The 15,559-nt window shown below is 32.5% G+C and overlaps 1 protein-coding gene across 1 annotated transcript in view; it reads right to left on the reverse strand.

Annotated features, from left to right (window-relative positions):
• The window catches only part of LOC100023419 (sodium channel protein type 9 subunit alpha-like), a 98,636-nt gene that overhangs the window by 32,084 nt on the left and 50,993 nt on the right, over positions 1 to 15,559 (reverse strand). The window contains exons 14-16 of the mRNA XM_056793974.1: positions 10,327 to 10,515; positions 9,090 to 9,443; positions 4,115 to 4,588 (exon numbers count right to left, since the gene is read on the reverse strand). Of these exons, the coding sequence (XP_056649952.1) occupies positions 4,115 to 4,588; positions 9,090 to 9,443; positions 10,327 to 10,515 (1,017 nt within the window). The remainder of the gene's footprint in view (positions 1 to 4,114; positions 4,589 to 9,089; positions 9,444 to 10,326; positions 10,516 to 15,559) is intronic.

The raw sequence follows: 15,559 nt of genomic DNA on the forward strand, positions 1-15,559 counted from the left end.
TTTTTTTTAGGTTTATCAAAAGAATGAGGAGGGTTATGGGTAGTACTTTCTCCAAAATCTGAAAAGAGGGGAGTGACTCCTAATATGTTTTCCAGGTTTTTCATTTTCATAAAATTTATATGACCATGGTTTAAACTTACAGGAGGTCTTTGATGAAAATGCTAATGTAACAGTCAAAAGTTTGTAGATTATTTTGTATGGCAAACCATATCTTCAAAGTAGAACAATATATGCAGAAACATGAAATAATACAAGATTGTGCTGTATATATTTTTTATTTTACTGTGCTTGAGAGAATAAATAATCTTTGTGGGTCTCCTCCAAAATGTTTCTTCAGTCAATTAATCAATCAACAAGCATTTATTCACTTCCTACTATATGCCAAACAAAAGGATAGATACGGCAGATATAAATACAAAGCATCAAATGATCTCTCATCTTAAGAAGCTTATATTTTGATAGAGATAAAAGTGCATATATGTGGGAATAAATGCCAACAAATTTAAATTTGTTAAATATAAGGTCTTTGGAGAGGCAGAGGACACTAGTGTTTAATGTATGGATTAGGAAAACCTTAATCTAAAAAGAAGTGCATAAGTTGTGTTTTGAAGAATTATGAGTCAGAGGTAAGGATGGAGTACATTCCAGGTAAGGAGAATGGCCATTTCAAAGACATAGAACTATGAGATGGAATGTTACATGTAAGAATTGGAAGTAAAATGAGTGGGAAAGGGATTCTAAGGTACAATAAAGCTGAAAAGATAGAACCAGGCTGTGAAGAAATTTGCAAGTTATTATCCTAGAAGCAGTCAGTTGCCCTGCAATTTACTATTTCCAATAACTCTGGGATATCCATTTGAAATATAAATTAGAAAGTTCTTGATGTGGGACTGAGGCTGGATACATAGATCTGTAAGGCATCTGTAAAAAGATGATAATTGAATTCATAAGAACTTATGAGATTACCAAAAAGATGTAGAAAGAGGAGAAAAAAGGACTAAATAGGATACCTATGGTTAGGGGACCTGTGTATGTATGATGAGCTAATAAATAGAAATGAAAAAGTAGTCAAATAGAAAGGAAGGCATCTAGCAAGAAGTAGTGCCATGAAAACCCAAGGCTACCTTGCTCTCTAGGAAGTTTGAAGAGACTTGAAGTGTGAAAGTCTAAAAAGCATCAAAATTGGATGTTGCAATCCCTTACAATTAAGTTGGGAACTGGAAGAGAGAGGAAAATAGTGATCTAGGTAGTGGATTTTATTTTTTTTTCAGAAAGGAAGGAGAATGACCTGGGAACTTGTAGCTAATCTCCTAGTATAGGGCAAAAATTTAATAAAAGTTTGCTCCCTGATTGACTACCATGAACTAAATATGGTGAGATATTTTAATTGGGGAATTTCAAAGGAGGGTTTGCTGAGTGATGGTAGCAAAAAGATATCTGAAAGTATTTATAGGGAGCAAAGAATATTTCTACATTGGACCAAAATGCTTGTGGGTATAATAGAGGATACAGGCAGTATTGGAGAAGATTAGCAACAATCAAATGTTTTGTTTTAGTAAAGTCAGATTGCAAGCAGATTAAGGTAATTTTTTTTTAATTAAGGGAGTTTTGTTACTATGAAATGAGATTTCTAGGACACAATGGAAAGAATGGGTAGAAGTGAAGTTGATTGTCAGAGGAGTAAGTTGAAGAAATAAGAGAATGGGAACCTTTCTGAAACAAGTTTCATTAATAAGAGTCATGGCTATTAAAGAGATCAGCCTGGAGATTCACAAAGGAAAAATCAAGTGGATAGGTAATGATTATGACACTGTGAACACTAAGTCTATTTATTGAGTTTATCAGAACACATATTTTGAATAGATCTTATAAGGAAACAAAAATATGGATCCTGAATATGGTTTCAAAGAACAGGATTATTTATCTTTTGGGCCACATTTAAGATAGCAGGGCAATTATCTCAGAACATATCTAGGAAGTATATGTTTACAGGGATGTTTGATGTTCCGATCAAGAAGCTTTTATCCTGAAAACAGAGGGACAGGGTGGACATGTAATTATTATAATGATATTGCATTATCAGTTAATTTATATATTATAACATAATCACATTGTAATAATTATAATTTTAAAATATCATTAAGAATTTCATGTATGGCATAAGAAGTATTCAGGAACTCTCAGGATAAAATAACATAATGAACAAAAACCATATGTAAAGTCTTAAGCACGAATAGATAGCAATGCATAAAACAATGGTAATGATCCAAGTCAAATTTTTATTTTAATGCAAAGAAGTAAAGGAAACTATACACATATGTCTCACTGAAAAATGGTTAAGTAGATCTCTACACAAAAGGAATTAAAAGCCAAAGAAGTGTATATGTTGTTCAAAAGAAACTGAATTGTTAGGAGAGTTAGAAAGAATGATAGATTAGCATTCTATTCCTCTCTGCCTTTCTACTTCTCAATTATAAAACTATATTTTAAGTCCTTTAATTTTATCCCTTAACTATTGCAGGAATGTTCTTGGTGCTCTCCCTGCTCCTTTCTCTTACTTCTTCAATTCATCACTTCTACTATTGCCAGTTATCTTCTCAATGTAAAAATTTGATAATACCATTTTATCAGATTGAAAAAATCTTTAGCTATTTTCCATTGATACAAACTTTTAAAATTGGCATTCAAAGCCTTCCACTAACTCCAATCTGCTTTTCTGATCAGAGTTCATAGTATTCTTCCTCTGGCATATGGTATGTGTTCTAAATTATAATCTTGTCCTCTTTCCTCCCATGTTGTCTTTGAAATCACCATTTCCTACAGATGGAATAATGTGCTCACCCCTCTCTATGGCTACTGACATCTTTTGCTCCTTCAACTCAGCTCATACAGCAGTTCTTCTATGAAGACTTCCAAAAATTTTCCCCATTGAGAAGTGACCACAAAGTTCTTCATTCTCTCAGGGCCCCCTTTTTGACCTACCATTTGCACTGAAATATTTCTTAACTCAAACTATAGATATATGTCATAGCCTTCCCTTGAGATTATGAAGATCTGTAGGTCAGAGATAGAAATATTTTTCACTTTGTATATTTAGTGCCTACCAAAGTGTCCTGAACCCAAAAGTTGCTTAGGAAATCTGTATAGTTGAATTAACATAAAGAGTCAATAAAGGAGTTGAGTTCAGAGAGAATTATTATTAAAATTAATGAGAATACTGACTTCTATAGAATGATATTGAATTGGATACAATTTTGAAGCACTCCCACCTTATCTAATCATCTTCCATTTTTAAAGTCTCAGATTATCATTTTTCTCCCCTGAAATTTAGAAATCTACTTTTTCTAATGTCAGTCTCCATTTTAGAAAGACTGAATTGGAAGCTAAAATGAGATGAAAATGATAGTAAAAAAATCCATCATTGTGGGAATACATTATGGAGCAACTAGTCAGATTAAGGAAATAGACCATAACATATATATTTGATTAGCCCTACCTAAGACAGAATTCATACTTTGGGTAGAAGTTATATTGAAGTATGTGTTCTCTGCAATTTTTTTAATATAAATTTTTATTTTTTTTTGTTTTTCTGGGATTCTGGCTGTATCTAGGAGGTTGTTAATTCTGTAGTGGATGAGGCCAGAATTGCAAAAATTCTCCTTTGATGGGATCCATGGAGTTTCTTTTACAGTAGGTCATCTTGTAGGGTTAAACTAAGCAAGGATGGGGGAAGAAACTATAAAGGTCTGAGATCTACAATAGGCTTTGAATTAAGTTAACATTATCTTGTTACCTTCATGTTCTAAGTATGGGCACGGAAATGCTTTTTTAGAGAATAACAAAAAATAAGAAGTGGTTCTTTGTGTAGAATATTGTATTCAAAACATTATAATAAATTATTAATTCATTAAAACATTATTGAATTTATACTAGCACGTTGTCATGAGCTTTCTTCAATAGATGGGTAGAAATAGTACAGTGATTGTGCTATCACATGGGGTAGGAGTCTATGAAATGTTCTCATGCTGAAGATAAAGTGGGAAAGCAGTAACTTAACCTGCTGCTTCTGTATAGATTGGCACAATAATATCACAAGAAGATGTAAATATCTTACCTCATTGCTGCCATCAACATCTAATTCATTTCTAAACTCTTTGGTGTTTACATTTTCAGAGTCAAATTCTGCAAGAGCAATGGGTGCTGGCATTGGGTGAATAGGATTGTGTAGAGATGACTGAGAGGAATTGTTGTCTCTCAAATGTTTTTCCATGTTGCTCCCAGAGGCACTGGTTCCCTCTTTATCATTCTGTAAATCTTGTTCATTGCTCATTTTATTAGCTGATTGCCTGGATGTACCATTCTTCTTCTTCATTCTTAGATTTTCCTCTCTTTGGGTCTCTTTTGAAATAGTTTGCTTTTTAGAAAAAACTTCTCCAATAAGGTCAAATAAAGTTCGTTTCACATAATGAATCCCCCTTTTAATCCTTCCTATGGCAAGATGGAGATTTTGTGAATCAGCTTTCACATCACTCATTGCAGAGTTCTCTGAAATAAAAGAGCTCAACAAAGCCACAAACAAGATAAGTACCTAAACGTGGAAATAAAAAAGGAGAAGATAAAAATTTAACTTTTTACTTTTGGACTTATATCACCTATTTAAAAAATGACATGGTGGACTGAAGAGCAGGTGAAATGGGAAGCTTCTCATTAGTGAGCCCAGGGTGAAACCATTTTCTCTCTGGAGGGGAATAGGACTCATAATAAATCCTATGTCTGTTTTAGTGTGTAAGTGTCCTAAATACCCAGGGGTTGCTACCATGAATAGCAGTCATAGCTAACGACTTGATTTTAGTTTAACCAAGGTCTCAAGACACTGGGCTTGATATTAAACCCATTATATATTTCCCCAATACCTGTCTTATCTGGAGGAAGTTAGGTGGGGCAATGGTGGAATTGTCAGATTTGCTGTCAAAAAAACCTGAGTTCAAATTCTGACCCAGACATTTACTAGTTCATGATGTTGGGCAAGTCATTGACCCTTTATTACTCTCAGTTTCCTTATCAATAAAATGAGGATAAGCTATCTCACAAGATTGTTGTGAGAATTGAATAAGAACATATGTAAAATGCTTTACAAACCTTAAAGTGATATCTATTATTATTATTTGTAGCTATTCTTACTTTTGTATCATAATTAACATTATTTTAATCATCATTATCATCATTAGTTTTTGGAGAGAAGCAGAGACAAACAGAGATACAGACACACCCAGAGACAGAAGAAAGACACACAGAGACAGACGGAGAGAGAAAGGGTAAAAGAGAGGCATAAATAGAACCTAATATCTTCTTTACAGGACCCTGAAAAGTGAGAGCCCCAGTTAATTGATTATTTCTGTATTCTCTGGTTGCAAATCCTCACTTCATCCACTAAATATATATGATTCAGGATTATTATCTACTGACAAAAAAAAACAAACAACTTCTTGTATTAGCCTACTTTGCCCTCTCCTTCCAATTCTGTTTCAGTTCTATTTTCCACTGCTCTCTCACATTCAGTTGTGCTCTCTGGAACTACCACTACATCTTTCAATTTCTCATCTGACGTAATCAAGCATTTACTCAACACCAATTATACGCAAGATACCTTCCTAAGCAATAGAGAAAAAAAGACTAAACAAGTGAACAAAAAAATGCCTCTGCCTTGGAGCTTACATTCTACTGATGTTGGTAAACACAACATGAATATAGGTAATTAATTATAAACTAAGAAATTCCCTCTATCCCTTTCTATTTGACCAGTTTATCAATTTCTTTCTTCATGACTTTCATCTTTACTCTAGGTAGAATTAGCAAAAAAGATGTTCATGCCTCAAAATTTAACATTACTTTTCACTCTGCTCTGAAATCTTAAATTCTGAAGTTCCTTCCTTTGATCACTGTCTCCTCACTTTTTTTCTACTTTGCCTAACTCTTCCTGTCTATTCCTCAAACTCAGTGTTACCTTCATTGAATCTATTCCAAGTTGTTCTTCCAGGCCATTATCTTTGCTCTAATCTAAATCTCTTCCCACTACTGTCTTGATCCTATTTACTAACTATACAATAACATATACCTTTGAATCACTTAACTTTTGTTTTATTACTTCTCAGCCTTTCTCAAATTCATACCCTGGATTATCTCCATTACTTTCCTTCTCTCTTTTGACTTGGGTCCTTCTAAATGTCTCTGAATAATAATGTTATACAATAGTGTCATTTATGTCCATTCCATTTAAATTTTAATCTATAATTGCCTGCATTTTCATTTCATTAAAATAATATATTTATTTCCTGCTGATTGAATATCACACTCTCTAGAAGTAATAACACTGTAGTAAATTGTCTCTTTGCTTGACAAGGCCTTTTTCCCATTTCTATTCTCTTACTTTTAGATGACCATATTTCCCATTTTAATGGGAAAATGAAAGTAATCTACACTGAAATTCCCTTTCTATTCTTTTCAAAATTATCTTGATATGTAACAGCAGAGCTGGCCAATGAATATGCTCAGATTTACCCTTTCTGATATGTAATATAGAGCATCTACTGATATTCCTTTTTTGATTCTATTCTAAGTTTCAGTATGGAACCTTAGAAACCTGCTTCCAGCTAAAAATGAATAAGTAAGGAGCTGGTAGTATGGAATGATTATAAAAAATTCTAATTATTTGTGAAGTCAGAAGAACAAATAATTCAAGAGATGCTGGACCACAACTGAATCTGTATGTCGGGGGTATGATGTTCTAATCAATCTCCTTCCTGGACGTAAGTGTGAACTATGAACTGCTTGACAAGAAAATGGACAGCTATTTTATATTTTACTAGCCTAACAAAAACATTATAATGAACATCATCATCATGATTGTCATAAACAATAACATCATCATCAACAATAACATCACTGGCATCAACATCATCATCATCTTCAACAAACATCAAAAATATCAACAACATCATTATCATTAACAACATCCTCATCAGCATTATCAACAGCATCATCAATGTCATCATCATCATCATCATCATCAACATCAGCATCTAAGTGTCCATCTTTTCCTGGCCCAGGAAAGATTTTTTCTGGGTGGCCTAACCTAATAGCATATTATGCACAGTCCTGAATGAGAGCCAGAAGACCTAAACTCTAGGCTTGAGTGTCACTATGTATCCTTTGGGGGTAAAAAGAAAGGCTCTTTTTCCTAGACTCAATTTCCTCATTTATGTATGAGTAAAGCTTACTTGGACCCTGCATTAAGTTAATCAATTAAATCAGAGAATAAAGCAGGTGTAAACAAGAAAACAAACAAAAAACAACAAAGAATAATCATGCCCAAAAGAAGAAATACAGGAAAACACAGCTCCCTTCCTTAACTCCTTTGTAGAAGGTCAGTATTTAGAAAATTGCATATATTTTAATATTCATTCAATATATGATGTGGATTTGTGGATTTCTACCTCTTCTTTTTTCTTTTTCTATTTGCTTAAAATTTCTTTTGTAGGGAATGATTGTCTAGGGTGGACAGCAATTGGGATATTGGGGAAAATTTAAGTCATAAAAATTTTATCAATAAAATTATTTTTTAAAATCCTTCGCTTGCTCTTGACATATCCTCAAGATATTCTTTATATTTCCTGCATTTTGTTGCCAGGTTCCTAAAAAGCATGACCTGTGCTCATTTCCTCACTCATTCCCCACTCATTTGTAAACTCATTGCAACCTATATTTCATTACCATCACCTGACAAAAATCTCTCTCGATTGTTATAAATTATTTCTTAACTCATAAATCCAATGGCCTTTTTTCAATCCTCATTATTGTTTTCTCTTAACGTCTTTACCCTGGAATCATCTCCCAAGTTTCTTCCTAGATCCTTATTCATCTTATGGCTCCCTACTATTCTAATTACTTGAGTCTCTTATGCTGGATCATCAATAATCTCCCATCTATCAAGTGTGTCACTCTAATTTTTGTCTTTTTTTTTTCTCTTGACATCTCTTTTCTACTTATTTCATATTTTTCATAGGTCCAATTTGCAGCTTCATGCCTACATTACTAACTGCCTACTAGACACCTGTAACAGGAACTCATACTGACATCTCAAACTCAACATGCCTGCAAAAGAGATGATTAATCCTGATTAATCTAAACTTTCTTCCAAACTTCATTATTTCTATTGTAAGCACTACCATCTGTTTATTCACCCAGGTTATAAATTTAAGTCATTCTTTACTTTCCCTTACTTTCCATAGCTAATAACTTGCAAACTCCCATTGATGTTATTCCCTGATACCTATGTTATCATCATGTTTCTCCATTCATGTGGCCACAACTCTGGATTAGGGTGGCATCATGAAGTTGCCCAAATAATTCTAAGAACCATGGCATGCCTATATTGGAAAATCCCAATTTGTTTCCTTTTGCTTCTAGGGTAAAATACAACTTGCTCGGTTTTTAAAATCCTCCATAATCTGACTCATACCTTCCTCAGCAGATTTTCCTATATTCCAGTTAATCTGCTGCACTATCTGCTCTTCAAACTAGACATTCTATTTTCTAAACCTACTCCTTTCCACAGTCTATTCTTTATAGCAGGAATGTGTTCTCCCTCATCATTCTTCCCTCTATGATTTACTAGTTTCCTCCAAAGCTGAATTGAAGTCCTAATTTAGGAAGTCCTTTATGATTGCTCCAGTCTTTAGTGTTCAATTAATCTTTAAATTATGTTGTTTCAAATTATCAGTGTGTAAGCTGTACCCTTCTCAATGGGATGTACAATTCTTGAAAGCAAGGACTTTTACATCTTTCTATTCATCTCTGCAGTGTCTAGAATATGGCCTTACTCCTCATGGACACTAAATGAATGTTTAATTAGTGAGATACCCATACTAGGTTTAAAAATAATAACTATCTCAAAATTAAGATTATACCTAGCATGAGTTCATCTTCAGTTGAAAGGCTATTATTTAGATCTCATTAACATTATTTCACTACAATTCATTTCAGAGAGTAATTGTATTCTAGTGAATTTTTGAATTCTTCTGAGTACTTACTAGCAGGTTTCCAATGACAATAATTCCCGTGTAAAAGATAAGACACGTGGGTTGGCCTGCTATCTCCATACAGTCCCACATGGTCTCTATCCATTCTCCACTTAGTGCCCGAAACACAACCAGAAAGGAGTGTATGATGTCATACATATGCCACCGTGGAAAACAGTCAATATCAATCTTACAGAGATATTCATTGGGGAAATGCTGAACGAACTTCAAGCCAATCACTGCAAAAATGAATATGGTGATGAACAACACCAATGTCAAGCTTCGAAGAGCCTTCACAGAATATCCTAGGATGTTGATCATCATTTTCATTGTAGGCCAATATTTTGTCAACTTAAAAACACGGAGCTAAAAATAGAGGGAAAAAAAATCACATATTGATGTTAGTTATAATTAAAATTTGATAGTCATTAGGGAATGGCCCTCAGAATTGCTATTAATGAATATGTTAAAATTAGTTAAAACAAATATAAGTCTAATGAATATAATCTACCTAAAAATTAACTTTTTACACTGATCATTTTTTTCACTGAATCTCTATCTTCCTTTTGCTCACTATCTGCTAAGTGATTTTTACATCTTTTATGTCTTTTGCTGCTTTACATGATTTGGTTTTAATTGATATTGTTATTATATCAATTATGAGAATTCAAGAATGGGAAAGAAAGCAAAGTCATAGGAGAATAAGTTTTATCAAATGCAAATTTGGGATCTAAAATTTATTGTAGGTGCCTGGAAGCAAAGGCATATGGTAGACCTTGATCTTACAAGACTTCTATTATTTCATTTTTGAAGTTTCAAAAGATATATAATCAGATCATTTTGGATATTCTCTTCAACTTGCATATCACAAACCATTCATGACTTCTTATCTTGTGTGACTTAAGTTCATATCTTCCCATAAACTTTAAATGACTCCGAGTCACAGTTCTTAGCATATCTGCAACTCAATGATACACAATGACAAATACTACTTATTAGTTACATATGACTTACACAATTCCTTATTCTTTTTTCTATATACCTATAATCTCCATATGACTTATTTCATTACAGATCTTTACTTGAGCTTATCCTGCTCCCGTGCTTACTTATCACTTTTCCCGTTGATATTAGAAGCTAACAGGATCCCATTTCATCTTTCTATGTCTATGGCCTATAGTTGCTTATAAGTTCTAGAAATGAAATATTTTGTAAATATAGAATGGAAATCTGTTTCATATATACATACCCCTCTGAGTAGGATGAGAAATTGTAAAAAAGAAAAATATGCTTCATCAAAAATTGACAACATAAGTTCTCCTAAAGCCAGGGTTACAATAAAACTATCAAAAATGTTCCATTTGTCTTGAAAGTAATTATATGGATGCAATGCAATTATTTTCAAAACCATTTCCAATATGTAAATTCCAACAAATACCTAAGTAAAGAAAACATATTTTAGAATTATAGACTACAAATATGTGTGTGTGCATACACATGTATATATCAATAGTAAAAAAAAAAACAATATAATTGGGGCAGTGGACTGAATGCCAGACCTGGAATTAAGAGGACCTGGTATGCTCCTAGTTAAGTCACAATATCAGTTGACTAGTCCTTGTCACCCTTCTTCCTTGGAACTAATACTAGTCTTGATCCTAAGTGGAAGGTAAAGGTTTTTTAAAAAATGAAACTTAATCTTTTTAGATATTTTTATTTACAAATTATGTAGGGGAGTACTAGTAAAAATAGTTGAAAGAACTTAGCTTGTTTTATCTTTTTTATTTTGTGAGCCTCAGAGCCTCCATTTTCCCTTCTATAAGTGGGGAATAATATTCCAAATCACACCTGCCCCATAGGCATCTTATAGGGATTAAGTGGGATGATATATATGATAGTAAGTTATAAATGATAAAGTGCTATAAAATGTGACTTCTTATCATCAGTTATTATTTTAGAAAAATAGATTATAACATTGATTGCCCACATTTTCTGCAATGATCTCCATGTGTTTGATAGATTTTGAAGTACACTGGTAGAAGCCATTCTGGTTGAAAACAAAAGAAGTATAGCAATGAGTGATGATATTTTGAGACATTTGTCTTTCCAAATCTAAATTCTCCTAGAGCCACAAAGAACTAGTTGACAAGCTGTCTCATGATATATCAGAAGAAGAAAAAAAGGAGTGAATAAATAACAGCAGCAGCCTACAAAATACAGGTTTAATTTAGGACTTTCATGTCAAAGGGCCAAAAATAGAAACTTGGGAACCAAGATGGGTGAGTAAGGAAAACATTCTAGCTGAAGTCTCCAAACAGTTCCTTAAAAACAACTTTAAAATACCATGTTAAACTGAATTAGAAAGCACCACAACCAAGAGAAAGTCAGGGAGCCCATGACAGTTTAAAAGATTAGGAGAGATATGTGGCACTGGTATAGAGTTAGGCCAAGAGCACTTATGGCAGCAACTCTAGCTATGGACCCTGAAGATGGCATCTGGATCATCAAAAGCAACAATATTAGAATGTATAATCACCTATAAACAGTTAAAGGGATTAAACACCCTGGCACAATGAGACTCCAGGGAATCCCTGTGTTAGCAATGGCTTTAGGACCCAGCACCATTTGAAAATTTCATTGCTTAATAACCCATTCTGGACTCCAGTTCCAGATTTAAGAAGAGTACTTGAATCCCAAGGGAGTAAGGACCATAGATCTGGGCAATATTTCCAGAGAGAAAAGGAGTTGTTTTAGCAGAAACTAAGACCCCTATGCTTATAAGGACCAGTGTACAGAACATGAGAGCTCTGACCACATATATCACAGGATCACAACACCTTGGGTACATGGAAAACTTAAAGGTCCCCAGAGCTAGCTATAAAATATCAGGTGGAAAGAAAGATAAAGCTTAGGACAGTGATTCCCCACCACCACACTAAGGAGAGTAGAGAAAAAAATCTAACATAAAGTTCAAGTAAAGAAATAGGTTTGAAAAATGAGAAAAATATGAAAAAATCCCAATTGCAAAAATCTATTATGGTAATAGGGAGGTTTAAGAAACAAACTCAGAAGAAGATAAAAACATGAAAATTGTGACAAAGCCTCAAATAAAAAATGAAGAATGAACATGAACCCAACAAAAATTCTAAGAAGAGCTAAAGAAAGAACTAAAGAACAAAAATGATTTAAAATATGAAATGATTGATGTAGGAAACATTGGGGAAAATGTGAAAATGCAAGAAAATTATGAAAAAAGAATTAATAGCTTGGTTAAAGAGGTGCAAAAATACTGAAGAAAATAACTTCTTAAAAACAGAACTGGTAAAGGCAAAGCAAACACTGAAAAAATTGAAAATTGGAATTTTCAAATGGAAGCTAATAACTCCATGAGAAATCAAGAAATAATAAAACCAAGTCAAAAGGATAAAAAAAATGTGAAATATCATTAAAAAACAGCTGGTCTGGAAAATAGATTGAGTAGAAATAATTAAGAATTATTGGATTACCTGTAACTCATAATTATAAAAAGAACCTAGACTTTGTATTTTAAGAATTTGTCAAAGAAAAATGCTCAAATATCTTTCAGCTAAAGGGCATAATAGAAATTGAAAGAGGCTATCAATTACCCCTTAAAAAATATCCCCGAATGAAAAGTCTCAGGAATATTATAGCCAGACTCTATAACTACCAGGTTAAGGAGAAAATACTGAAAAGAGTCAGAAAGAAACAACTTAAATACTGAGACATCACAGTCAGGATCACAGAATATTTAGCCCCTGTTATGTTAACAGAGCAGGTTACTTAGATTAGATATTCTGGAAGATAAAGGATCTAGGATTACAACCCAAAATAACTTATCTGGGAAAATATTGACTAAATGTGTTGTTTTATCCTGTGGGAGGAAAAATTGACCTAATAAAACAGGCATTCCTAGTTAAAGTAAAAAAAAAAACAGAGATAGTGGAAAATTTGGTTCAAACACAAGACTAAAGGAAGGTATTAAAAGGTGAACATGAATGAAAAATCATAAGAAGGTGAATAAGGTTGAAGTGTTTATATTTTTAAATGATACATGCAACCCAAAAGAACTATCATCATTATGGAAGTTAGAAGTTGTCTATTTAGATAGAAGGCATAGGTAGAAGTTGATTATATTGGTATGATCTCAAAAGAAAAATGGAAGGTTGAGAAAGGGGAATGTCCTGACATAAGAGGGAGGGTCAATGAAAAATGGGGAAAATTATCTTACATACAAGAGGCATGCAATGAAGAGTTTTTACAGTGGTGTAGAATGAGAAATGCTTGAATCTTACTTGCATCTGTACTGGTTCAAAGAAGAAATGATATATTCACACTCAGTTGCACATGGAAATGCATATTAGACAAAAGAGTAACACAAAGAAGAGATTAAGAGAAAATAGGGAAGGAGCAAAAAGAAAGGGCATATGTGTTATGTGAGGACATAAACCACAAATAAAGACAAAAAAGCAGAAATATTAAAATTACTCATTTTGGACCATAATTAAGTAAAATTTATATTCTATCAATGGCTTTGGAAACAGATTCCTATTTAATTGGAAACTAAATAATTTAATATTAAGTAACAAATGAGTCAAAGAACACAGCATAGAAACAACAAATAATTTCCTGAAAAAACTATGGCAGCAATGAGACAACTTACTTAAATTTGTGGGATGTAGCCAAAGCAGTACTTAGGGGAAATTTTATTTCTCTAAATATTCACATCAATAAAGGGAAAAAAGAACAGGTCAATGAACTGGTTGTACAACTAAAAACAAAGAAAAAGAACAAATAAAAAAGCCTCTAATTAAATGCCAAAATAGAAATCATGAATATCTAAGAAGAAATTAATAAAATTAAAAGTGAAAAAAAACTAATAAATCAAAATAGGAACAGGTTTTATAGAAAAAGCAATGAAATGTATAAAATTAATAGGAAGGATATTTATACTAGGAATGAAGGGGTGGTCCAATATTAAGAAAACTATCAAAATAATTGAACATAGCAATAAGAAGAAACATAAAAAATCATATAATAATATCAATAGATGCAGAAAAAGCTATGGACAAAGTAGAAAACTCATTCCTATGAAGAATACTTGAAAATATAAGAGTGAGTAGAAATTTTCTTTAAAAGATAAGCAATATCTATCTAAAACTAAGAGCTAGTATTATCTATAATGCAGATATATTAGAAGCCTTCCTAGTAGGGGTAAAGCCAGGATGTCCATTATCACCATAATTATTCAATAGTGTACATACACCATAATCACCATTATCACCATAATTATTCAATAGTGTACATGAAATGCTAGCAATACAAGAAAAGGGCACCGAAGGATTAAGAATAGGCAACAAGAAATAAAAATTATCACTCTTTGCAGATGATATGATGGTATACTTGGGGTGTCCTAGAGAATCAACTAAAAAACTAGATGAAACAATGAACAACTTTAGCAAAATAGTAAGATATAAAATAAACCCATATAAATCATTAGCATTTTGATGCATTACCAACAAAAAACAAACAAGAAGAAATAAAAAGAAAAATTCTATTTCAAATAATCTCATTCTGTATAAAAAACTTGGGAGTGAACCTATCAAATAATTGTAGGAACTACATGAACATAGCTATAAAACATTTTCCCTGAAAATAAACATGGATTTACATAATTAGAGAAATATTAGTTGCTTATTAGTGAACGGAGTCAATATAAAAAACTTAATTTACCTGTTCAATGCCATTACAATCAAACTACTAAAATTATTTTATGGAACAAGAAAAAAAATAATACATTTGATCAGAAAGAATAAAAGGTCAAGAGTAACAAGGGAATCTACAAAAAAATTCAGGGAAAGGTGGCCTAGCAGTAACAGATCTCAAACTCTATTACAAACTGATAATAATAAAAAAATATAACAAACAAAAAAGAGTGGTTCATTAGTAGAATAGATTAGGCCCAGAATATGCAAAAGTTAAAAATCAGGTGAACCCAGTGTTAGATAAACCAAAAGAGCTAAGATTTGGTAGCAAGAACTCCCTTTTCAACAAAAACTACTGGGAAAACTAAATTGTAAGTTGCTAAAAAAAACCAGGCATAGACCAACATTTTCCATAATAAATCCAGATAAAGTCAAAATGTGTACATGAATTAAATACAAAGGGTGATATCGTAAAAAAAATTATGGGAGTATGAAAAAAAGACTACTTATCACATGTATGGATGAGGGAAGAGTTTATCAACAAGTGAGATAAAGAGGATCATGAAAAATAATGTAGATAATTTTGATTACCTGAAATTAAAAAAAGGTTTTGCACAAACAAAACCAATGCAGACAAAAGTTTAAGAAAAGCAGAAGAACCTTGGCTTCTGAGAAATAGTTTATGTTATTAAAGTTCTTATTTTTCAAAGTTGGAAATGCAGTTTTGAAAAATTTACTATTTTTCTTTAACTTTTTCCA

Source organism: Monodelphis domestica, chromosome 4 (genome assembly GCF_027887165.1).
Source record: "Monodelphis domestica isolate mMonDom1 chromosome 4, mMonDom1.pri, whole genome shotgun sequence".
NCBI lineage: Eukaryota > Metazoa > Chordata > Mammalia > Didelphimorphia > Didelphidae > Monodelphis > Monodelphis domestica.